Below are 26,801 nucleotides of genomic sequence, written 5' to 3'. Positions count from 1 at the left end.
AGCAAAATAATTAGAACACAATGATGCATATTTCTATTTATTTTCAATTATACATACTCTTACACATAAATCATTTCTTATTGTATAAAGACAGTGGTAAGCGAAACATATAGAATGGAAGAAAATAAGTGTACAACGATACAAACTAGAATGATATGTATAATTTTATATATACGACAAAATATGAGAAATATACGCGCGAAGAGAGACAGAGAGTGAAGTGGAAAAAATAACTACAAGATACTAAGTAAAACAATATTTCTTAATTACGAATGAACAACATGTCCTGACTTCAAAAAAACAGGTCTATCAAATGATTTATTTCGAAATGCTATACAAAATACGCTATTTCCAGAAACGAAGCATGAAAGGAGAGGTTTTGGAATGTTTTCAGTGAAAATAGTTTCTCCTGTATCATAAAATTATGTTCTTTATTGTCCCATTGAAGAAGGTAAGCAAAATTTTTCATCTCCAAAATAGCTTACTAAAGAATTCAGTAAGCCCGCATGAGGGATTAAAATGCAGCATATTGGAAACTGCATGTATTTAAATTTGTTCAGTTTGGAAGTATTGTCGTGCAACTGCTCCTAATACGATTTCTGCACTGAACACACCTACAAATATTAAAAAAAAAGATGTAAGAGAATATTTTTGTACTATTCATATATATCTTTCAATATTCTTTTAAAAAATTAAACAGAAATTATGGGAATTACTTACTGATATTTACACGTAAAACGTCAGAAAGAAGATGAAGATCATTTTCATGGGTGATGATGATATAAGTTAATTTATTACTATTCATTTCTTGAATCTGTGTTAGAGATCTTCGCGTTTTTTCCATTGTTCCACCCGCACTTTCAATTATTTCTGCGATCGCTGATGGCGATGGTATTACACTTGGTGTAACATAAAATATTTTACCCTATTCAATAAATAATTATGTTTATGCTTAGTATGAATTTTAAATCATGATCATTCTTACGAACTATTGGTATCGATTAAAATATGTTCTTAGCTAATAAAAAAATTACTTTAAGTACGGTTCCCCTATTAAGGCTCGCTAGTGCCTTTTCAATATTGCAATTAAAACTTTTCTCGAATTCTGGATCCCCAAGCATGTATCCACTTTCATCTAAAAATGTGTTCCTTGCGGAACAATCAAGTAACCACTGTAACGTGACAATATATTTACAACGTGATAAGCAACATAACAACTTTACAGTTCTTCTTGGTGCTGTCATCACGAGATGAGTTGCATCTCGCCAACTTGCTGCCAGTACACCACCTAATTCCCGAATTCTCTGTTAAACGAATAATTCAAATTCTTATTATAATATGAATTGAATTCGTTTTACGCGTTTTATACATTGAATTTAAAATGTATAAATAGGAGATTTTACTGAATTTTATTGTATGCGTTACCTTCGCATGCTTCCTAGGATTAATACCAGAGAACAATATTCTTGGTTGCTTATCCAGAGGTGGAGGATCAGGATTACTAACGACTATTGGTTCATCCAAGCCCAACAAATGTGGATCTTTATTCAGTAACGGGCCGTCTAATCGCGGCTTTTTATACTTTCTTATCGAATTTGGACCCTGACCAACCTGCTTTACTTTATCGTACGATTCCTGAGTAATGTTTATTGGCATCTTCCACGCAGCTGAAAGAAATGGTATTTTAACATCAGCCAGAAAATTAAATTTAGGAAGACTAATGGAATGAATAAGTTATGATTTTTTTGTTGGAAAAATATACAATTGATCAAGTTCACGATACCCATTAAATGAGGCACTAGCGAATAATCCAATCTAAAGGGATTGCCCAGATTGTACTGCTGATATTTCGGATTTTCGGTTTGATGCAGCGCATTCATTTGTCCGCACAGCAAGTCCGTTAACCATTGAGCATTTACTACTCCTGTTTGCCATTCTCGAGCCTTTTTATATTTTTGACCGTCCGGTCTGAAATGGTTTTTGTTAAATATAAGGATGTCGATAGTAACGAATAATCGATTGTTACGCGTGGTATCATAAAAGGTGGTTATACTTCATTTACTCTGTGCTCTGTACATTTTGAGCAAAGGGTGAATTTAGTATGTAAAGTAAATAAAAGAAGTTTACATACATGTTTATCTTATTTGACGTTGTTTCCAAATGATAGATACTTTGGATTTCTGTAATTTTGTTAAAAATGTTATTAATTGCACTTTGTATCACATGTAAAATCTTGGTGATAACTTATAAATATTTCCATTACATATTATTTCAGGTAAATTTGATGTTATACACTCTATATAAAAAATTTATATACATAATGCATACAAAAATAAATCATTTATAATCAACAAATAAAACCTAACTTAACATGCCACTGTTTTCATTCACTTCACATTTTAATGAAAGTAATAATTATTAAATATCAAAAATATTTTATAATAACCCCTGTAATGTCTCAACATTTTAGAAACAAAGTCAAATAAGACAAACATCAACATAAAGTCTTCCATCATTCTTTCCTGTCAAATTCATCTCTAAACGTGCCCACCAACATTTTACGATACCCATTGGTATAATTCATATAACTTAATTATTCATTTAAATCAAGAATTAAAGCCCTAATAATATCAGGATTGTTTGTGTTGAATAACAAAACATCTCTACCTTCTGCAAACGAGGAGAGTGTTGTGTCTGGTGAAGTAATTGGTAACTTTAGCTCCCAATGCTTCCAGCATATACTTCACCTTCACTCGTTCTTCTCCTTCAAATCCAGACAATGATACAATTTGTTTTGCACACGGAAGCTCTGTCAAGCTGAATGGTGTTGGAAAATGCAGTGCGTGCCAAGGTGGAACTACCTGCTGTTTACTGACTACATCCGATAGCCAGTGAGCACTGACGCAACGTTTTCCTTCCCGTAATGCTTGCACTACTGTCGGATGTTTTTGCGTAATCGCAAGTACATGAGTAGCTCGGGTACAATATTGCGGTTCCACCTCTCCGCCGTGTCTCTCGATCACTTGTTTCCATACGGAAACATCGTTCGGACGTTGCACATCGTATTCGACGATAACAAAGATACAACCTAGCAAAAATAGATCTGGTGGAACTGGAAAGAAATAACAATTTATTACTCTAGTGAAAAAAAAGAAGTTTCCAGGTAAAAGACGAAGATGAATTAATGAGTAGTACACTGCGGATTTCAAGAAACTTTTCAATCGGATAAAACACAGGTACATAAAAAAAACATGCAGTCATTAAGACTTTTTAAGAAACTGAAAAATCATACGTTTCAGATTTGGATTGTGACCATAGAACTGAGCTTTCGCTTGAGGCATCACCGAAGCATACTGCATCTTTATTGGCGCACCGGGTGGCGTTCCATTTGTGATATTACCAACGGTCCTTCGCTGATATGCCGCCAGAAGTTGTGGATCCTGAGACGGCGGCGGCGGTGGTCTGTGTTGCGCGGTCATTAATCTCAGTTGACCAGCCGCACTACCTTCAGCAGCACTACCTTGTAATCTATTCGTCAACATGTTTGCCAGGGCCGTTTTTGTCTTTGCATTAACGACTAATTGTTGGTCTGGTGGTATTTGGGCATTATTCGACAACGAAGTCAAGGGAGGCTCTTGTTGCGCGCCCTGTTGCTGTTGTTGTTGTTGCTGCTGCTGCTGCTGCTGTAAGTGTTGAAGTTGTTGCAACCTTGCCATTTGTTGCTGTTTTTGCATATGTAATTGCGCTATATGTTGAGGAGTTAAAGCTTGACCCTGTTGAAACGTTTGACCAGGTTGGCCGGCTTGTGGACCTTGCACATTTTGATTGGTTTGCACAATCACCTGATTAGAAGAATTAATTGGTGTTAAGGCTGGTGGTTGAACCCCAGAATGTACCGGCTTTTGACCAGGCGTTTGTGCAAGTTGAGGTCCTATCATCTGAGGACGTGGTTGCTGAATCCACTGCAAACCACCAGGTTGAACTGGTTTTCCTGGACTTCGTATAACAGCGATATGCGCGCCTTGTTGCGCTTGACGATTTTGCATTTGCCTCTGCAGTAACAAGTTTCTTTGTTTCTGAATTTTTTGGATAAATTGAGCCCTTTGCTGTGGATCCATTTGTTGTAACTGTTGATGAGTTTGAGCATCCAATTGAATTAACTGCCTTGGTGGCTGTGGTGGCTGTTGAGCCCATTGTCCACTTGGTCTTTGCGGACCGATTTGTTGTTGTTGCTGTCTTTGTAATTGCAAATGGTATTGTTGCTGTTGCCATTGCGAATCTCTTTGCACAATAAAACCTTGCTGATTTGGACCCATTAATTGTTGATTCTGAGGTTGCTGCTGTAACTGACCGTCTCTTATAACAAATTGTTGTGAACCTTGAGGCGCAGATTGTTGCAGTTGTTGGGAGATTTGTTGAATTTTCTGCTGTTGTTGCTGTTGTTGCAATAATATAAGTTGCCGTTGTTCGGATGTGAGCTGTTGCGGTGGAGCTTGTTGTTGATTCAACTGATGCTGTTGTGTTCCAATTTGTTGTTGTTGAGTAGGAATCTGTTGTTGTAAAACTATTTGCTGTTGCTGTTGGGGTGTTAGTTGCACTTGTTGTTGTTGGACTAATTGTTGCTGAGTAGTAATTTGCTGCTGCTGTGATAAATGTTGCTGTTGTTGGTTTATTTGTTGTTGCGGAAGAATTTGATGTTGGTTTAGCTGTTTTTGCTGTGTTAATAATTGCTGTGGTGATGACATTTGATGTTGAGGTAATTGTGAATTGATTTGTTGCTGCTGTTGTTGTGTCATCAATGGTTGCTGTGCAAGTGACTGCTGCTGCGTTCCAATTAATTGCTGCTGCTGTTGTTGCTGAGATGTTAATTGCGGAGACTGTTGCTGATTCAAAAGCTGTTGTTGCGTGTATTGCTGTTGTTGTAATTGCTGATGCGGTGTAAGTTGTTGAGGTAACTGTTGTTGCTGATTTAATTGTTGTTGTTGTATTAATGTATGCTGTATATTCATTTGTTGTTGTTGTTGCTGCGGCGATAATTCTGGTTGTTGTATTTGTGATGGTATAGATTTCATTTGAGCAACATTATTTTGTTGAGAGGCTTGTGGCAACCAAGTAGTTTGTGCAACATTTTGATCAGAAACAGAAGACGTAATTGTGGAAGCATTGGACAAACTTGCTGTAGGAATTGGTCGTGGAAGATGTTGCTGTGGATTGACATTATTTTGCCCATTTGTTGTATATGGAATTGCAGTTACAGTTGCATTAGCTGTGTTTACGCTATGGGAGGTATTGGAAGATACCGGTGGACTCGGTTGATTCCAAGGCATCCGTTGTTTGAGTTGTTCCAACATGGCTTTAGTTTTCTCTTGTTCTTCTCGTGCGGTATTATTTTCAGTATCTTCATCCATAAAGCCAGTAATCATGGCTGTAGAACTATTTGGATATGTTAATAGTCTTGGATGGTATTCTACCTCACTCACAATAGTTCCTTTTTTACAACATTCTGTTACCCAATCTGGAGTTACAATTTGGATAGGATGCCTCATTGCAGTTTCATATTTAAGCCCAGCAGCCTTTCCAGTAATTAAATGAGTGCAATACCGATCTAAGCGTAATTGACATTTACCACCTTGGAGTGTGATCATTGCCCACAGACTTTTGCTGTCTGCACGACTTATCTGAGACACACATGCTCGTACATTTGAAAATAACTGTGTATCTTCAGGAGAAAAATAGTGGGGCCTATATTATTATATAGATAAGGAAATGAATTATTCTTATATAGATGAAATTTATTACAGTAATGTAATATTTTTCCTATACAAAAATGAAAATATATAATAAAATTTACTATTGAATTACTCTAATGTTTTATTAAACTAAAATTTTCTATATTACTAATAGATTACAAATTTTTTAATAAAGGATACGGCAGAAGTTTATTGCATTTGACAGAATATAGAATCCAGTTTTGTGTAACTGCTGGTATCTCATAGATATCCTTCGCAGCAGATATATCATTTTCCAATGCGTCATACCCTGCTATTAAATGTGTAACAAAATCACTAAAATAATTTGATCTTTCAGCACCTCCCTCCTGTAGTAAATTTAAAATCTGGAAACAATTTAAAAAAAATATTTGTTTCTAGTACACAAAAATCTTTTTAATGTGTTGTTAGAATCATGCATTTATATGATGATAAATGTCCCAAATTTTTGTTTCAAAATTAGGACATATATAAAAGTATGTAAAGCGATGAAGTCAGTTCTTAATTTTACAAAATTCTTAATTAATCTTAATTGTTAAACTTGCAATTGTTACAACATATTATTTAATTTACATTAAAAATTTTGATAAACTTTAACTAATCTAATACAACAAAATATTCTATGTTGAAAAATGCTATACAATTAATGCTTTCTAAAAGTCTGTTGTCATCTTCACATTCAAGGAGTACAGTATGTTAAATTTGACTCCATTTTATAACCTCTCTTGTATCAATCGCGATTAATTTGGAGTAATTGTGGACAGATCACGATTTTCAATGATTAAAATATAATAATATCAATATTATGAAATTAGTAACATTATGTCAAAGGTAAAGGAAAAACGCGGGAAACAGTAAAATGACATACCTTAGGATCACCTTCGCCGCTGACGTAGTATTTAACATCGGCGAATAAGGCCCCATCGAGTTTTAATTCCTCAAGACCGGCCCTTATGTCGCCCATCCTTAAAAAATTACAGGTAAAATCACGTATTCCACATCACAACTAAACGGCGCGTTTTCAAAAATGAAGTTGGAACACACACAATATTTGATAACAAAACCCACTCGCGACGCTTTTGTTATTATTATGATTTCAAGGTTATGTAGCTACTTCGAAGTCGAACGATGTATATCGTACTCGATATTTATCGAAAGCTTCGAGTGCGCTAGATTTGAATATCGAAGATGTCAGCTGAATCTAATATGGAATCGTGTTATATCTCTATGCCAGTCTTTATTAAAAAGCTCAAAAATAAATTAGAATACACGTAGAAACCTTAAATTTGCTGTATTAAAAGTAATTAACGATGTGACGAATAATTGATGTGAATTGTTTTCGGTTTCTTAGCTTTCACATTTTATTCAAATTTTAACCTTTGATTTAATTGCACCATAATAATAATAATACTTAAATGAAAGTGTTGAAGTGAAAAATATTTTTGGATACTTTTATGTGTTTAATATTAATGAAAAATACTGTGGTAACATGGAGCTGTATATAAATTTGACGGGATTAGAAGTAGCTGATTTAGAATACTACAAGGTACATGTATGACTATTATGTCCTTTTGATATTATATGTCGGAGATGAAAGAACACCGGAACCTTCCCTTCGGAACTTTGGAAAGACCCCTAGTACTGTAATTTAGTAAAAACAATCACCGTCCTTCAGCCCGATTGTAATTGCCTGCAATCTATGAGAATGAGTTTGGGTTCGAGGTGACAACCAGTCACCGAATGTAGCCGCGGTCAAGGGACGAACATTTTTCTAACAAAGTCATGAAAAAGTCTATAGCCCTCTATAAAAAGAAATAGTTGTAACGGCACTCGACAGTAAGCATACTAATGGTTTCTGTCTTGTGGCTCGTCATAAATAGGCCCTATTCTATGGGTAGGTCGATTGCCGGTTGTCGAGACATATTCACAAAACATCTGCAGCCAGCCTAATGACCCGTCATAAACCTTAAACCTTAATTAACGAAAATAGGCAAACAGTCTTTTCCCGTAAATGACACTTCCGAAGACTGACAATTTAACAATAACGGCAATTTCAATGAAGATTCATTACCTGCCAACACCTCCGATCCTACTGGCTCTCCGACATATATATATGATAGTTATGTAAAGTATACATTTTTCAGATAATTGTTGTAATATGTGTTCAAGACTTGATAAACTTTAACTTGTTTTCTAAATTATTCTCTATTCTTTCATCGATTTGATAATAAAGAGACCAGAAATTGAAACAATTAATAAAATGATTTTCAAACCATTAAAGATTTGCATAATATTTGAAATATACGCCATTTTAGAAAATGTTCAACAATGTTTAATGTTACTCTATACTTGAAACATTCTTTATAAAAAACTCGGTTTGTCTCAAAACATGAAAATATATTTGAAATTTTATCTGTTTACTGTTCATCGACATAAATAAATATTACTATAGGACTACATGAAAAACACAATGTTTGAAAACATTTGTTTACTTTATTGTATACTCTTTTCATTCGCGTAGTAGGTACATATCAGCATCTAAAATGCTTTTCACCGTAATAGTTCGCCATAACCTCTTCTTGTTTTACGCATTCTTCGTTTTCCTTTTTCACTCGCATTTGCTCTCTTCCTTCACTTGTGTTCTCCCGCTCTTTCTCTCACACTTTCTCTCTCTATCACACACACTAAATATAATCCTCTCTTCTTCTTTCTCTTCTACATATGTGTCTCGTCATTCGCGCTTTCTCTCGCATTCATAGATAAATAAATTATAGGCTAGTATTTACAAGTTCTTCTTAATAGATTTCCTCTCCTTACTTAATTTAATAGTCATTTCTCACTTAACAGATTTATTTATCTTGTAAAGACTCTAGAAATATTGAGCTTGGTCTGGTCAGTATACATCATATAATTCCCATTAACTTTTGTCGCTTTTTTCTTTTAATTAAATTATATGTATCTATGTATGTCTGTGTGTACGTGTATATGTGCATACGTGTTGTCAAAATTTTTTTTCTTCGTTCGTTATGTTTTAGTATTGAATATTTAATTTTCTCCCTTTTTTCCGACCATGGTATATCGTTTCTCATTAAATGATGAAAATGATCGCATAAATGGGCAGAGGCTTGAGGGAAAACGGGAAGCAAAAGTTCAATTTTCCTGGGTGGCGGTGGGGGTCGGGCTGATGAAAAATTACGCAAACCCTCTATTTATAGAAAATTTATAGATTTCTTAATTAGCATCTTGAGATATGAAATTAAAATTGTCCACTTATAAATATGTGTATATGTATATATATATATGTGTGTGTATGTTTATCTGTGTACGCGTATTTGTATGCATTATGTATGCATATAGATATATCTCTTTCGTAATAACAGATTCGTAATTTATTTTAGTATTTCTTATTTAACAAGTATCTCGTGAAACGATATAGAGGTACGTATTGCTCTGTAACAAAAAAAAAATGAAGCATTCACAGTGTTTCACGGACAATCGGTAACAAGTTTGTATTATAGTTCGTAATAGCTAAGGCAGATAATGGAAAGAGTATCGCGTGAATTCGTCTTCGATCAACTTCTTCTGCACGATGTTTCGCCATGGGATGAAAAAGAAACCAACGCGATATTGTTTGTAATTGAGTATCGTCCGTCCGGTGTACACATTACACATTTAAATAGGTGCTTAACGTTTTATAGTTCTATATATCTCAAGTATAATATCCTCTCAGGCACCTGTGATTATTTACAATGCAACTATATAACAACTATATAACATAAGTAAACTTTCAACTCTATGCGAGCTATTAACAGTAAACATTTAACGAAAATTCGTAATTTTTAATTGAATAAAAATATTATTCTTTAACACGGAGATCAAGAATTTTCTTTAAAACTTAGAAAAGAAAAATATCGTTGTGAAAATGGAAAATGAAATTTCTTGTACTTTAAAGAAAAATCGCGTATCATTAGTTAAGTACACTGTTAATTTAACTTTAACAATTAAAGGTTTTAGTCGCGTTATTTCAAAAGACACGATTTATTTCTACGAATTTTTTGCAGTTAAGAGGATATCTATACTTAATCACTTATTATGCCTATTAGATGATAAAATAAGTTAATGAATTGAGTCGAAATTGTAATCTATTTATAATTTGCGCGTGGACAAGAGAAATTCTGTTGAAATTAGGTTGTCACGACTATCAGAAAAGCGAGGAGAGGCTGAATTGTCCATAAACTTGAAAATATTAACGTCCAACTCTTAAAAATTAATCAATGTAATTGCACTTCACAGGCTGCTTCAAGATATCCTTTAAATCCATCAGCACGTCTTTTCGCAGAAACGAAATTTCACTCTGTTTTAACACTTTCTCTTTTCTTCCGAAGTATGTAGGTATATCAATTGCTGGAAGTTATAAATTTAAAAATGATTAGAAAAATGAACTGAATTCGTGAGTAATGATAAGATAATTAGGCGAAGTTAATGTAAATTAATCGTAATTTGTACCATACGCGCGATATTTCGTGAAGTTATATGGTTCAGAAAGCCGCGAGATCGTTTTGGAACTTTTAGCTTCATAGAACTGATTTTCGGGCACTGCGTAACCCTCTGGCATCCAGCTCTTTAAAGAGAAACGTTAATTCCAAATTGGTGGAAAATTTTTACAGACACTTGTAATATCACTTCTAATCGAGCGATATTTTACGATTTAATCAACGTTTAACGTAATACATCGTGAATATAATTTCGTTAACACACGTGTGTAGTGCCTAGCTACTCGTAAATATATGTATTTTCGTATTAATCGTAACGTAACACGTAAAATTCGTCTCGTAATTCTTAAGTCAAGTCTTCGTAGTAGATATGAATATCTATATATAATTTCAAACCGCTATAAACTTTAATTTTCGAATAAAAGATCTCGTATAGTTAGTCGCTAGAGACAGGAAAAAGTATATCCGAATTCCATTTTATTTCTCTTGAAACCATACCAATTCCCTTTATTCAACCAAAATGATTGACGTAAAATTTGATTATCTAACCGAAGCCGTCGTTCGATATCGCCAAATAAAATGAAAGGTCCCTCGAAGGATAAGAGGATCACGATCTTCGATCAATGACCAAACAAAGGCAAACGAGTAGAGGTAGAAGGTTTGTGAGAAATAAACCTAGAGAACAATTCTTCGAACTAGCGTATCTGCATGTGTACGTGTGTGGTATGTATGGATAGATGTGCACGGAGAGGGAATGCGACTAGAACGCAATTTACGCGTGCGGAGGTTTTAGAAACACGTGTATACGCTCCCCTCACGAAGGTCGTATATATTGGCCCACGAATCTCCACATGACAAAAGTCCAGGATCATAGGAAAGGAACGATCAATCCCCTAGATTCTTACACATCGGGTTTTACATCATAGTCTCCCTACAACTGGTCATTCTATCGAAATCTAATTGTAAGTAAGGGCAATCGTTCTCGCAGAGGGCCGCGCTGCCTGCAGCAGTTGCTGGGCCGTTACACCAACCCCTGGGGTGCAAGGTGCTGGTGAGATAACACAATACATCTAGGATTTCGTTAATGCGCTAGGAGCCCGGATTCGCGTCCTCGCTGCTTCTCCGCCTGGCCTCTAGTTCTTGGGCTAGCATAGCCGCCTCCCAATTATTATGTCCCTCTCCACGCACTTCACCTTCCTCGTCGTCATCGCCGTCGTTCTCGCTGTCGCCTCTTCCGGATCTATCGTCGAATTCGTCCTCGGATCTGCTGCTCTCGCTGTTGGACTCTAGATCGATCGCCACCTCATCCTTCCACAGAGACTGTGGCACGATCGAGCTAGGGAGTTCTTGAAGCTCTAATGTTTCTTCCTCGGAGTGTTCTTCCCAGGATCTTCGGTTATGAGAACTAGACTCTATACATGGCGAGCAACGCTTGTAGTGCGACTGAGTGGTGAGGACCGTGTCCACTGAACCGTCTCTCATGAACGGATGGTCCTCACGATCGTCGTCCAAGTCTTCCTCGAACGAGGCATCGTGCTCCGTGCTGTCTCCCAAAGACTCGTCCCCGTTTCTTGAATCTCTTTGTTCCAGTTCTAGTATTCTTGCTTGAAGTTGAGATATTATCTCGTCTCGCTTGCGGATCTCTAATTCCAACGAAGTAAACTGCCGTTCGAACTTTGTCTGTATGTCCTCCTGAAATTTTATTCGTATGCGTATATTAGTTACGAGTAATATAGTTAGTACGCTGGTGTAGAGTTTTGAGTTTGCCGAAGGCTAGCTGTGTCACGGTGTAATTTTCTGTTTAGGTGCAATTTAGTTTACTCTGAGTAATAGATGAAATTACTTTAAATAAGTAACGTAATCTTTATTTTTTTTTTTTTTTTTTTTTTTTAAAGAATAAGATATTTTGAAGTATCACTTGTACGGTATTGATACTATTTTCTTTGAAATAACTTTTCGAGAAATCCAAAAATATTTTTAATATCGTGATGATAGGTCGACAGGCTAGACTGTATATCACAAAGTGGAATATTTTACTATGTATCTATACTTTGACTCCCCTGTTTCTATAGATTGTTTAAAATACTATTACAATTATTTGTTTAATTCATAAATAATTTAATTCATTCATATTACAATTTTTCTACCCCAGACATTTTTGATATGCTATTAAAGTAGAATTTCTTTTATACTTAGAATACTTTTCTTTCTATTTCTAACATTAGTATATTTCATGTATACAATTTTTCAATAAAAAAATTCACTTGCTTTTGTGCAAAATTGGTAGTTTCACATCTTTTGTAGCATTGATGTAAATATCATGAAACATATTAATATCTGCCAACGGGGAAATTAACAGCACATGGATGTCGTTGGTTAAGCGGAGTACGCTAACAAGTAATATATTAGTGATTTGTAAACAGGGAGTAGCATGCAAATAGAACGAGGTTATAAGCCGTTGCGATGCAAACTTCTTGCAAACTGGCTCAGTGCGCGAGAACTTTACGTTGAACAGCTCCGAAGTCGACAACTTCGAAGCCAATATCTTCAAGGGAAATTACAGGAAACCAAGAAATCTTGTAGAACCTCCTCTAGGAAATGTAATTCTTCCAAACGTGTTTCTTGATATCCTTATTAAGTTCTTGAAAATTTTATAAATGGCTTTCGCAAGTTTACCTATTGATTTTTCAGATGAAAGGACACATTCTTGATTCTACGAAAACTTAAAAGTGTCAAACTTTCATTCGTTTAACTCTTACGAATGAAGAAAATATTCAGTTTTTCTGAAATATCTAGTAAGCGATTATTATAAATATTGAAGAAACCGTCTAAATACTATGTAAATCTTGATAGTACATAAAGAAAAGACGCAGTAAAGAGTTACTGTGCATGTCCATTCAAAGCTTTTCTATCTCTTATATGTATTTTTTACTTTATGAAAGATGCTACAAAAGCATATTATTATTTCTGATTAATTACCGTTAGAATTATCTACTTTTCGAATTAATTACGTTCGATTTAATTACAGTCAATCGTATCAGATAACGTAAGGATCGATAGAATATTTTTCTAATTTTTCTCAATTACATTCAACTCCCCCCCCCCCCTCTCAATTTGAATTTTTCTCGCCGATTAAATCTCAATATGTTTGAAAACCCACCGAATAAAATATCACAGTTGCTTTCATTTCATTTGACAAATAACACCATTCGAAAATATTTTGTTTCACTTTTCCCTATCTCTAGAGAAGAATTCGACAAAATTTGAATATTTAACTCGGCGTAAATAATTCGCCATACGTGTCGAAGTTTAATCCAAACTGCCATCAACGAACTGTTCTACGCGACGAGAGAAAAAGCATAAAAAAATAGCGACTTACTAGACGAGCCTTAACAACTTCTTTGATGCCGGTGACTATCTCCCCCAGGTATTCCTCTTCTCGTGGCCGAGATACCATTTGCAGGATACCTCCGCTGCCCAAAGGACGGAAATTGAGTTTATTGGGCGGTGGCAGTGAGGCCTGCTCTTGGGAGTCGGACAACTGCGACCCAAGCGGATAATTTGCCGGGGTCTGCTCGGACGGTGGACTCTGCAGCGTGTATTTGTTAAATGTCACGCTTTTCGAGAGTTTCGAATGCCGTGCCGCGTAACCTTCTATCGTCGGTGCTCTCATTAATTTCCTTAATTCGGCGGTAGCCGCTTCGCGATCCGGCGTGCTCGTTGCCGAGGTCTCGGAGCTTCCGGTTCTGCTGCCGGCCGACAACTTCTTCAGTATGCTCTTCAAGTTCCGCCTTTCCAACGTCTCGTTCTCCGGTGAAAGTTGATCCGTGGGTGACATCGATGACATTCGATTCTGGAAAATGTGATGCATTGAAAGAACTTGAATTGGCACTGATTAATATCAGACGTTGATATTGTTCATGATTGATAATAGTGATTTCGTCGATAATGTAAAATATTAAATATTAAGATATCGATTCAATGTGAAAATTACTGACGAGATCAGTTGATTTATTATTAATTACACGTTCCTTCTTTTAATCCGTCGATCGAGGTTCTTCGTAACGATAGAAAAGTACGTGTGTTCTTCTGATCGATCGCGATGCGTCAACTTCGAGATAGATAATTCTACTTTATCTTAACGGAATTATAAAGATGTAAACTGAAATTGACAGTAGATCGGCACAAACAAAAGACATCTTTCATGAAAGTTAAATTAAAAGGATTCTAGTTTGAAGAATTTTGATTCGATTTGTGCCATTATTAACTCTTCGCAGGTCGTGGTTGATCTGACAGATACATGTAAAATCTAATTCTAAATATTTTCAAATTTATTCTTTATATTTAAATTAGTAATTATGTAGTTTATATATACTGTAAATATATCTATATATTATATTCCGTATTAATTTTAGTCCGATTAAAGACTTTTCACATATCTGTACAGTCTTTTCGCAAAAATAAGCCGCACTGCAGCATAGAATTTCAGTTATTGTATCTCTCAGATACACCACGACCTCCGCAGAGTTAAGTAATTCCATTTGAATAGGACGAAGCGAGTAAATCATTTGCGTATAATACAGAAACTAAATGACAGAACTTCTACGCGCATAGTTTAATATATCGTCAAAGTTTCCGATACCTGACAACTGATATAAGCTATTAGGCAGTTAAATATCGTCCGAGTATAATACAACGGGATCTAAATTTCTAGCAATTAGATTCGTAACTCAATGTTGACCGATGTTGCATTTCGGTATATGCTCGGACGATAAAGATTTCTTTCATTTTACCGTATACGTCCTCATGCACGTCGCTTGTCTCTACACATACAACTATAAATCAATTACTTTGATAGCTCGACGTTACTTTCCATTTATCAACGTACAAAATATTTGCGAAAACTCTCTTAAAAACTTCAATCTACGTACCTGATTCAATTTCGCTAATTTCCTGGTATACTCGATCGCGCAAGCCTCCGAGTGGCTTCTCGTCAAGTTTCCATCGAACTCAAGCTCGGCGTTTTCTCCGCAGTCTAAACTGGAGCTCCTGACTGCTTTCTCGAGTTCCGCCAACTTCTGTCTCTCGTTAAGTATCTTTAGCTTCTTGACAAACGGCAGACCGCAGTACTCCGGTGAAAGATCGTCTACGGACGCGTACATCTTAGTCTGCTGTCTTAGGTGCATTAAAGTCTGTCTTAGCCTCTTAGTCGGCGGACTCCTCTGCGGCGAATTTTCTTTGTTCGTTAACGAGGCGTCCTTCAGCATGGCCCATGGTTTCTTCGCGTTCGAACCATTCGCATTCTCTTCGTTCGAAGTAGTCGGCGATTTGACGATCGGTTCTATGGTACTTTGGACCGATGGCTGCTTCTGTACCGGTTTACGAAGCAGTTTGGGCGATTGTTCTTGTGATTCCTCGGGTATAGCGTTTTTTGGAAGCAAGGGCTCTTTAGTGGGTGCCTCTTTGTCAGCCTCTTTGGCCTCTTGCTCGTTCTTTGCCTTCAAGAGCAGTATTCTCTGAAGAAACGGCAAATTCGGGTTCATAGGGTTCTGTGCGTCCAACGGTGGTTGTTGTTGTTCAGGCGCGTGTACGTGCGTTTCCATTAGATTTCGACGTTCTTCGCGTTCCTCTTTTTCTTTTAATAATCTTAATCTGGCAAGTAGAGGTAAACCGGCGCCCAAAGGCGACACAGGTGGTTCTTGGACGCTCGACGCGGACGCGTCTTGAGTATCGTCGATCTTCTGCTGCCTTTTCAGCGTTGACACCTTTGGCGTCAATGGCTGCAGCTCCAAGCTTTCCTCGGGTTTTGTATTTCGTCTGCTCTTTCTTAGCGCATTTTTTAGACCCTTTACGTCGCTCTTCAGCTTATCAACTATTCTTTTGCCCGTGCTGTTGTCCGACGAGTCGTGACCAGGCGACGTTGGTTGCCTAGATACTTTGGCCACCTTCTGCGCCTCCATCAAACGTTTCCTACCGAGGTTCTGTAGGATTTCTTGAGCGTCTGGATAGTCTTTCATCGCCGCTAATACGTCCTCGCGGGATAGGCTGAATAGCTCTGAGTAACCTACCGAACGAACATCGGCTGTGCGTCTGTAATTGAGAGTTTATTCGTTGGATAGATAGAAACTTGATTTTTTAAATTCGAAGTTTATATGGTTTGAAATATGAAGTGTGCTGTATCCTAAACTGACGTAGAACTTCCATTTGAAGGATAAGGGAGGAAAATAAGTATAAGTACATCGCGAAAGAACTTTATCGAGAAAATACATGTATCGTTGGTTTTCTGGCAATAATTATGAAAAAGTTAACTCTGAAAGTGAACCTTTTCTTGAAAGTAACAATGAATATTATAACGAGTTTCGTGTACGCATCAATTATTCCGAAGTAACTGCAGTGATTCTGTTCCAGTTTAAATTCATTACATTATCAGTTTTTGTAATTGAGTTAAGTTAACCCGAAGACTTCGGGACAAAGTTTAGGAAAGTTCAATCTCTTGCTCATACATCTACTGCGAATAAAGAGAATTAGTTGTAAATTAATAATATTCGAAGAGGGAGCGACTTTTCGTAGATTGCAAAGTGTCACCTTCAAAATAATTTTAGAATTCGTTTCCTCTAAAACAGACACTTACAAAGAATTTATTTACGAAAAACCGCGAGTATTTTTACTTTATTAGAAAAATATTTGTATCGATGGTTCCTTTAACTATTAAACTTTAATTTGTCATAAGAAGATTTAATCGTGTGATAAGTGCATTTTTAACAATCGTCGGAATTAAATTATTCAGTTTTGTGGAAAATACCGAAGCGCGAAACGAAATTTCAGACAACTATGTTTCAGAGATACTGAACGATGTAACAAGAAAGTAGGACAAGTTATATATGTGTCAGGATTGGAAGGAAAATAAAACGCGTGCAAAGCTGAAAGGAGGTTTTTATCGATTGCAGTTTTCGACTATTGCCGCATTCCCATCAGCTTCACATGCTTCTCGTATAAATTTTTCCCAGTTTAGATTCATGTATCAAATAAAACGATTGCGCAACTTAACTTACGACTTACATACGATACATTTATGGAACTCGCAACACGATTATTCATTAGAAGGTAAAATAGCAGGCTGAAAGTATAAAGCTTTCTTAAAACTTTTCCCATTTGTCAAGAGATATTCGCATATACTGTTATAAAGTGCACGGGTGCTTTAAATTCCGTTTGGCACTTTGCTCGATTAAATTATTGAATTAAATGAAATTAACGTGCTGACAATGCTATGACGATACGGTATCGATGAAATTAATTTCCTTCAATTTTCATGTTGATTAAAATAATAATGTCACATAACGTTGTTGACGATCTAATTAAATAATGTTTAATACCACAATATGTTATTGATACATGTATTTATTGTATTATAATTTGCATAACTTTATGCTAATTGGACGAAAGTAGGTTTAACGTTATACGTATGAAGAATAATATTTCGCGAAGTAGTTCGGAGTTAGAATATACGGAACTCAGAACAAAAATTAGAAATAGGACAGCATTTACTTTTAATCACTTACTTGTTTAATCCGTCTAGATTAAGAATTCCAATTTCTCCAAAGAAATCTCCGGCTTTCATGGTTGTTAAAACTCTGCCCGTTTCGCTAATCACTTCTAGAATTCCGTCGGCTATTATGAACATTTCTCTAGCTACCTCTCCCTTTCGACATATCGAATCACCAGGCGTAAATATATAGGCTTTCATCTTCAGCACTAGATCGTGTAAAAATTCGGGTTGACACTCCTATAAATAAAGATAAAATAATTTCGTATGAATCTGTGAATCGTTTCATTCAAACGCTTAGTATTATAAATAAGGTAAGCGATTAGTAAATAACCAGAAGCGAACAGTGAATTTGAACATTTTAATTAATAACATCGTGATTAACAATTAACATTAGTCATTTTAGCGATACTGTGATAGATATACGATGTGATAAATATATTCTGGCGGATAAAAGAAAGTTCAAAATCGGTATAATTTTAGTCAGAATTGTACTAAAAGATTTTTGCCATATTGATAATAGTCATTTATTCTGTGGTATATTTATATTATATTTATTCATTGCTTTTATTAAATATAAATCAACGTTATAGGATTATAGTATCTTTATATGCTTCTTATTTTATGATTATCACAATTTTCTGCGACTGTAGCAATTCTTGTTGCTTCAAGGTGTTGCAATAAAATGCGTTTTATATATTTCAATCCACAATTCATATTATTTTTATTCTTTTTCATATATCGATTGGAAAATCGCTTTGTCACGTTTTACAATTCAAAGATATTATTAGGGAGGGATAATTATAAACTTTTTTTTGCCCGCCACTGTACATGTACATAACTATGTATTTTGCATTTATTTATTATCACCGTTTGTTCAAGATTTCGGTAGATGGACCAGAGGTACAAAGTGCTAACAATTTCCTGTGCCAAACGATTCTTTTTTGTATAGTCGATGTACAATAGACTTCGTTAAAATACGATCAACGAAATCACGGGTGGGTAACACGTGTATAGACGATCACGTAAATATACGGTATACATACTGGCCACGATATGGTAATGAAAAAACATTAAAGGTTTGATGTCGCCGCCTTCATTGAAGCAAATGGTAGCGGCAATTAAAAGTCACATAAATGTGCCAATTACAGACGATCGTAATGATGGGTTGTAAAAGATTGTTTTCCTCTGTCTGCGAACGGTTTACTTGCGAATTGCGTGCCGGTGAGCATTATGGCTGCACTAGGATTTTCATTACACAGATGTAGCGCGTTTTATCGTAGGATCGTGGGCAGTAAAAGAGTGAATTTATCTCGATTTCTGGGAAATGATATCCTTGAATCAATTACTGTCCCTTTGTCTTTGTTAAATGATATAACCTGCTAATTAAAGATCTTTTCCCTTTACGCAAATTTAAAACTTGATACGTTCTGCGATAAAAATTTTTTGTACAAAATTATCTTTACAATTCCGTTATTTTTTTTTTTTTTTTTTTTGGTAATCCATTTTCAAAAGTAATATCTTCAACGGAAGAAACAGAGTGGGATATAAAATTTCAATTTCTAAGTTTTTGATCCTTCGTTTCTTAAATATTTGTACAAAATTTTCTTTGCATCTTCGTATTCTTCTCTCGTATTTCATTTTTAAAATTAACGGTTTCAACAAAAAAAGAAAAAAGAAAAAAGAGAAAGGAAAACAATGTGGAATTTAAAACCTTTATCATATTTTAAAATGAAAGTATTATTTTATCTGGAAGTAAATATTTTTTATAATTTTATATCTCACGTGTAATGAATTATTAATTTTTGTCATGAACATAGCTTATCGGAAATATCATCCAGAGAGTTTTTTAATTTTCCTTCCCTTTTTTAAATTATATTTGCTATTACTTTTTACATTGAATTTCTAAGAAATTCGATATAAACTACCTTTTCCTTTTATATAATTTAGAATAGTGTGAATTATACGAATGGTTAAACGTTCGTTGATTATCTATTTACTGGAAGGGGAGTAAGGGAACCATCCATTTTATTTTCAAGGTCAGATGATAGAATATCTTCACGCATATTAGCTGGTATGATCGCATACGCAAAGTGACTGAAATTAGCATCCCTCTTATCGATTCCTTGAGGACGACCTTGCGGTTTCTGTTCTCGCACAGGATATTGAGACGAGGGGTTCTCAGTGAATATTAACGGATGCTTGTCACCGCTATACGTATACAGTGGTGCATTCATGCATAGTACATGCTCATTAAACATAAATAAATATCAGAAGAACAAGTCCGTGACGTAATTCATTCAGATATATCAGCCTATTTTCTTCATTCTCCTTCATTCTGAATTTTCTTTAGAAATTTCATTTATTCTGTATCGAAATATTATATTATTCCACGTGTAGAAAAATAAACTCCGTATTTTGATATTATCTGAATTTTTACACTTAACAAATTTTTATGGTACGATTCATCAACAACAACTTAAACATTCTTTTGTGGGTAAAACTCTTTGTAACCGGGATTTTGTCTGGGAAAGGGAAAGATTGCAAATGTATTTGTAAATCTACTTACACGTTAACCTCCTCCCTTTCCAAGATTTTCTATCGACGATAATAATACAAAGAACAATTTCTACATTATCAATTCTACCGTAACGAAGTTGGTTGGATACAAAGAGTCGAGACATTTCGAATAATATGTTATTCCTAAACCTTGGTATGCTTCGATATTCTTCAATTTAGAGAAGGAAAGCGTCTCTTAATATACTTCTCTTTAAATATCTCTATTAAAATATAAATATATTCTTTTTCAAATATCTTCATTGAATATTATTCATTCAATATTTCTTTCATCATCGTTCAAATGTCAAAGGACACAGTACGCACGAGTTATTTCAGCGTAAAGATTTCCTCTCATAATTTTTATCCGCCTCAACGAGCAACGTCGAGAACAAATCTTAAAAGGAATTTTGAACCGACTTCTTTCGATATCCTTTCTTTCCTTTTTCTTTCCTTTTTTTTCTTCGGATCTGTTCCAGATGGCGCGGAATCGCCTTCAGATAATAGACATTCTTCGAATATTATTTTGACGATCGCGTTTTCTTTCCTCTTCCCTTAAGGCCTCAAATCTTCTCGTTGAAGCTCTTTTCGTGACATTTCATGGTTTCCACATCGCGCTCAGACAGGCGAATCTGCACTCGTGACAAACGGGCGCAGCAGGTTTGCAGCGGATGTACTCGAACATCGGAGGAAATCGTCCTCGGTGTTAGCCTTATGGTGCCAGACGTCTCCACTGTCAGCTTGTTTGTTGAATCTGGGACGATCCGTGACGTTCTCATTGTGCATTCGCGAAGTATGTCACACGTTTTGAATGAAATCGTTCAATTGTTACCCAAGGAACTTGAAAGAAGTTTCAAAGAAGTTTAAGAAAATTGAATAAAAAATTAACAAAATAAACGTTTCGAAAATTTCGATTATTTCATACTTCGTGTTATACTTTCCATGCTAACTTGTTGTTTACTACATAGTAACATTTTGGCAAAGCGGATTATGTGACTTGAGTGGCAATGCTTGATTATTCTCTACAGAATTGTTTGAGGAAGTTTAGAGGAATCCAAATCAAAAATTGGAAGAAGTTAAATACAAATTTTGGAGATAATATCTTCTGCTACGTTTTATATTCTTTTTTGCTTGAATTTTAGCGAAATGTATTACGTTTTTCGAGTGATGACAATAGTCGATTCTTGTCTAAATAATCGTTTTAAGAAGTTTGAAGGAGTTTTAAGGGGATCGAACAAAAATTTCGAAGCTAATGGATATATTGGTATAATAATACTCTACTTTATGTAGTTTGCCAGCTGCACTTCGATGAATTTTCCACTTTGATGTATACTGCGTATCGCGAATGTTTAAAGATTTGATTGTTATCTAGAGCATCGTTTGAAGAAATCCCAATGTTTTAAAGCAACAGAACTGAGTGAAAAGTTTGAATATGATATTCCATTGTATTATTCTATATCGTTTGATAGTTATATGTTAAGGGATTAACATAGGAAAATAAATAATTATTAAATAATTTTAAATAAATAAAAATAATGGTAGTTCCTTGTTAAGGAATTAATACAGTAAAATGTTTCTTTAATAGGATGGGACAATTTAATATTCTTGCGTGTCTGAATACGATATCATGCTATCCTGCTTTCCTTTGAAGTTGCTCGTGTCTTTTTTAATATTACAAAATAAGAAACGGCATACGTAAAGAAAGTGTGAATTTTGGGAAAGCTAAGGGAAATCCTAGCATACACGCAAAGAGACTTAGGAACAGGATAAGAAATATGCATTATAAAGTTAAAGTGTATGATTTCGTGTGCTGGAGTGGTTTGTTGTAAATTAACATAATACGTATGCGTTGTAGCAGCAGTAAAATATAAATGTATATTATGTAAAAAGGAATTGCTATGCAGAGGGTTACCGTAAAAGGGATTACTATGTAGAATCACTGTACCCATATTTTTTCATAACGGAAGGAAGTTTGTTGTAAAATTGAATTATAAAGTAAAACATACGTCAACTTTCAAATTGTTATTATTATAGTTCCATGCGATTGTGATAGTTTTCGTCACTTCAAAATGTCGCATCAGAATGCATTTTAGATATTTTTACTTTGTCGCGTTTTATAATTCAAAAGATACTATTGGCGAGAGCAGTCACATAAAACACTCTCAATCACATTCGACAAAACATTTTCATTTGACTTTGTAGCACGATATATGTGGTTGTTTAAAAACTAGCAATACAGAAAGTATAGAATTTTTGTTCATTTTCTTGTAGAACATATTTAATATCGAATTCATGTCATATTAAGTGTCATCGTCTGCAATTGAAAGTTTGTCCTCGAAAATGCTTATCTTACGTAAGTGTCATAAACATTGCGACGAATTTTGTTCAGGTTTGCGTTTTGTGGTCTGGCGAATATACGGAGAAACACGAAATTCTAGAAATCTCGAAATTACCTGAAAATCTCAAACGCGAATTATTCGCGCGGAAAACCGCTTTTCCACATTTTAATGCGACATCTTTGTATTTCGCTGAAATTTTGTACAGTGCGATTTAAAAGCTCGAAACATACTACAAACCGCGAATAGATATCTTTAAATGGAAATAAAATGAACGTTTATTAAATTACGAATTATAATAAGTCGTCTACGAATATCGCAATGGAGAACTGATTTAAGGTATATGCAATTATAATGAATTAATACTGTAATAGTGATTTATAAATCTATATAAACGTATAATGAAAATTGTGATAACTTCCGAGAGATATATTTAATTTTTACCTTATAGTATCAATATTGATCAATAAGAACTAACAAAACTAGATTCGACCTCGTTTTTCCACGAGCATCGCCGTTATTATTAGTTTCGATAAAATTAAGTTTATATCCACAAAGGCTATAATTTTAGTTCGCTATTTTAGCGTGAAATCATATCTTGTATCTTTTGTGCTCTAAGATTAGTTTGAGTTTGATGTGGCTTATTTTGAGCTTTGCCTCAGCTACTTAAGTAAAATGAGTTTTGCAGGGGGGATGAATTTAGAGATAATATGTACGTAAATCCAGTGCGGAACGCTATATTCGCATCCATAAAAGTTTAACCGATGCACCCCTATATGAATGATTTATAGATTCATTTTATGGATGATAATAATGGCACTAGGTCTTTTGATGGACTTTTACGATGTAGGGAAAATTTAAAGATAAATATATTTTTCAATTTTAAACTGTCTGGTCGATTTTTAAGTTGGAATACATTAAGTACAGTTAAATATAAGTATAAACCATAATATTTCAAAACTGTAAGTACTCATTCTATAATCAATAAACATCTCTTGGAAGAAAACATCTGGTAACAAGAAATATCAATTATATCCTAAATACAATCAAAGGTGATAATTCAAATGCTATTTTTTTAATTGAATACAAAGTTCCAAAAATCAAAATCCTCTTTACATTTAAAAAATCGTCATTGTGGTAATCAACGATTGAATAAGTGGACACGATATTCATACGAAGACATTTATGAAGATGTGTATTCGGCAAGTAAATCGATAGTGGACTTAGACAGAGATAAAAGTTACGCATATGCTTTAATTGTATAAAATTATTTGTCGTTGAATATTTATACACATTGACTTATTGAAAATAAATATTAATATAAAAAATTTGCAATGTGCGATTCTTTGAAGGATATTGAATTTTTTAAACTCTTTTCTAAAATACATATGTATAACGTATAAAAGTTCAGGTAATCATTTATATCTCCATCGTCAAAAAAATCCAAGGTTCCGTTTCATCGAATAATACGAAATTTCTGATCGATGACGTTCGCATTTCACTTTCACCGTTACCAATAAGTGTTTCTTTTCTACAAATCCGTCTATTTATTTTCGATCAACTTTATAGAACGAAAGTAAGCTGCTTCCCTTAAAGCGAATGGTTTCCACTGTTGCAGTAGCGACATCATAAATCCTTCTCTTTTTTCTTTTCATTCGTAAATCATGACCCTGAGGAAGAAGCGTTCGATCACATTAAGCGAAGTAACGCGTTTCACGAACATTCAGCAAACCTGATTTACTTCGCTCGGCTGGCATCACGATCATTGCCATTATTTCCTACTGACAAAGAGATAATGTAACAATGTACCTAAGTCGGAGATATTCCGTGTCGTTTTACTCGGAAAACAAATTTTTGTTCTACTATCATCGGACGTTGCCTCGATCTCCTGCTGGACTACTCCGAAGAAAAGTTCGTTGTCCCCCTGTCGCTTATATTATAAAAGGATTATCACCGACGAAAAGTTGCGCGATCTATGTCCTTTATCTACGAGTTCCGCAATTTGCGACGTGTTTTTAACATTTTTACCGAAAGTTTTATCTGTTGAGCGTTTATCTGAAGGCCTTTTGCTCTTTTTTTGCTTCGTTTCAAATCATTCTATTGTATGTACGCGTGCAAATTGGAATTTGAAGACATTTTAGGACAAGTGAAATTTGTTATTTTTTTCTCAGCTATGTTATTATCGAGTGACGTTTTATTCGGATAAGAATTTTCAATTTTCGTTGTGCAACGTTACCTTATTATTTTCTGAAGAAATCGTTCGAATCTGGCTATAACGTGTATAATGTCTTTGATGTTTCGCGAAGAATAAGTTTAATTAAATAACCGTAATTTACGGAGATTCATATTATAATTACATAGAGCGTAATATTGATAATTAGTCAAAAGCCGATATTTTCCGCGCACGTAGCAAGCTCATTGCTATTCACTCAATATAGTTAGCCAACATTTTGTATCGAGTTTATACATGACTAGAGCGAACAAAAACGCCTTTCCAGTATGCACCTGGAATATTAATACTTGAATAATAATCGTCATAAATTAATATTAATGAACTTATTATACTATAATAGATATCTATCACATAATCTCACATTTTGTGTTCTTTGAATTAGATTTTTAACGAACTTGGAGACTTTCAAATTCCAAAGTTATTTTTTAAAATATTACCCTTTCCTACTAAATTTTGCGATGCAAGTACTGACAGTTTAAATTAATTTCATTCTTCGCTGCAATCTTATTTTTCGAAGAAATATTTGCTTCTGACAATGAGTAACATGTTGATAGCATTCTTTCTGTAGCTTTAACATTATATCATATTTAGTATAGTATAATGTTCTTTCATATAAAATATTCCATTCAATTCAATTCAATATAAAATATGGAAAAGATTGTTAATTCAAGAAGAAACAATTTTTTTTCATTGAATTATCCAAATTATCTTAAACATTGAAAATAAGTGTTTTTATAAATATTTTTAGTAATTATAGATTATTCTTCAAAACAAAAATTAAAAGTTTGACGCAGCGAACGTTATAGACAAACCGATTTTAATCAACGAATGTCACTTCCATTTCTCACGACCATACGCATTATCTCTCAAAATATTGAAAACGCAAATAGATTTCACACAACCATGAGTAAGTAGAGTATCGTTTATTTACACATATATTGTATCAATTAATTGCAGTTATTGTCACATATCGTTATTGTTGTAGAATTTACAGTATACCATTTGAAAAAATACCACACCATTGAGTAGTTGATCACAGCGCAGAAAGTATAGTGTCGCATTTAAGAAAATGATATTTCATATATGACGAACAATGTACCATTTAAAATCATAGAAGTTTTAACAAATAATGTATTTGCTTCTAATAATGATTTCTTAATTCTAATACGAGATTTCTAATTAATAAACACGAATGACACGTTTTCTATTTTAATTTAATAATTTAATAATAAATTTGTCTTCTTTTCCGATATTAAATTCAGTCTTTAAATAATTCTTAAAATTCTACTCCACCGTCAATAATGTTTCATTATTTCCATTTAAATTCAGATTTTCTACTCCATCGATATCTCCATAATCTCTTTTTAAATTCACATTTTCTTTGCTTTCTTCCACTTTCTCTATACAGCGACAAAAGCGAGAAACCTCGGTAGAATGATGATGTTGAATGCGTGGAGTTTATCGCCGCATTGGGAGTATCGCGAGCAAAGATTCATGGTTCACGAATCGTATCTTCTTCCTTTCTTCCATATATCCCTCTAACCAGACCTCTTTTCGCTGTAAATTGTTGGTAGGTGTGAGAAACACAGCGTGTTTCTGGAAATTAGGCTGTAGATCCTATTTCACGTAAGTGAGATACTCGCTGGTATTCAGCGTCCAAATGTACTCGTTGCACTGCGTTTCGTAGTGTGAAGAAATACGAGCCTATATTTCTAACGGGCTGAGATAGTGAAGACGAACTACAATACCACGCGTCGTTTCCTACAAATTTATGTAATAGAATTTAATATTTCAGATATAGGATATTTCAGACAGATACGTTTTTATTGACAGAGGCATTTTTACGTGAGTAAAATTCATCTAATTATTAAA

The 26,801-nt window shown here is 34.6% G+C and overlaps 2 protein-coding genes across 9 annotated transcripts in view; both read right to left on the bottom strand.

Annotated features, from left to right (window-relative positions):
- Window positions 1-412: 412 nt before the first annotated feature.
- On the bottom strand, window positions 413-6,882 carry LOC100646085 (PAX-interacting protein 1). Its single transcript, XM_003402715.4, has 9 exons — window positions 6,637-6,882; window positions 5,931-6,115; window positions 3,293-5,742; window positions 2,668-3,112; window positions 1,784-1,968; window positions 1,426-1,667; window positions 1,035-1,304; window positions 721-925; window positions 413-614 (listed from the first exon to the last, which is right to left on the bottom strand). The coding sequence occupies exons 1-9, from the start codon at window positions 6,730-6,732 to the stop codon at window positions 547-549; spliced, it is 4,146 nt and encodes a 1,381-aa protein (XP_003402763.2). The 5' UTR covers window positions 6,733-6,882; the 3' UTR covers window positions 413-546.
- Window positions 6,883-8,241: 1,359 nt separating this feature from the next.
- Window positions 8,242-26,801, bottom strand: part of LOC100643994 (potassium voltage-gated channel subfamily H member 5) — a 206,341-nt gene continuing 187,781 nt past the window's right edge. For all 8 annotated transcript variants that reach the window (XM_048406906.1, XM_048406905.1, XM_048406908.1 and 5 more), the window contains 4 exons: window positions 17,821-18,044; window positions 15,193-16,351; window positions 13,641-14,114; window positions 8,242-11,953 (listed from right to left, as the gene is read on the bottom strand). In XM_048406906.1, coding sequence (XP_048262863.1) covers window positions 11,351-11,953; window positions 13,641-14,114; window positions 15,193-16,351; window positions 17,821-18,044 — 2,460 coding nt within the window. In that variant the 3' untranslated portion in view covers window positions 8,242-11,350. The remainder of the gene's footprint in view (window positions 11,954-13,640; window positions 14,115-15,192; window positions 16,352-17,820; window positions 18,045-26,801) is intronic.

Source organism: Bombus terrestris, chromosome 6 (genome assembly GCF_910591885.1).
Source record: "Bombus terrestris chromosome 6, iyBomTerr1.2, whole genome shotgun sequence".
NCBI lineage: Eukaryota > Metazoa > Arthropoda > Insecta > Hymenoptera > Apidae > Bombus > Bombus terrestris.
This window is presented reverse-complemented; position numbering and strand designations above follow the sequence as displayed.

Coding starts and splice junctions, on each gene's coding strand:
- LOC100646085 (XM_003402715.4), bottom strand. CDS start 6,732: ATGGGCGACATAAGGGCCGGTCTTGAGGAATTAAAACTCGATGGGGCC. Junction 6,116..6,636: donor GCGGCGAAGGTGATCCTAAG/GTATGTCATTTT, acceptor AATTGTTTCCAG/ATTTTAAATTTACTACAGGA. Junction 3,113..3,292: donor TCACAATCCAAATCTGAAAC/GTATGATTTTTC, acceptor ATTTCTTTCCAG/TTCCACCAGATCTATTTTTG.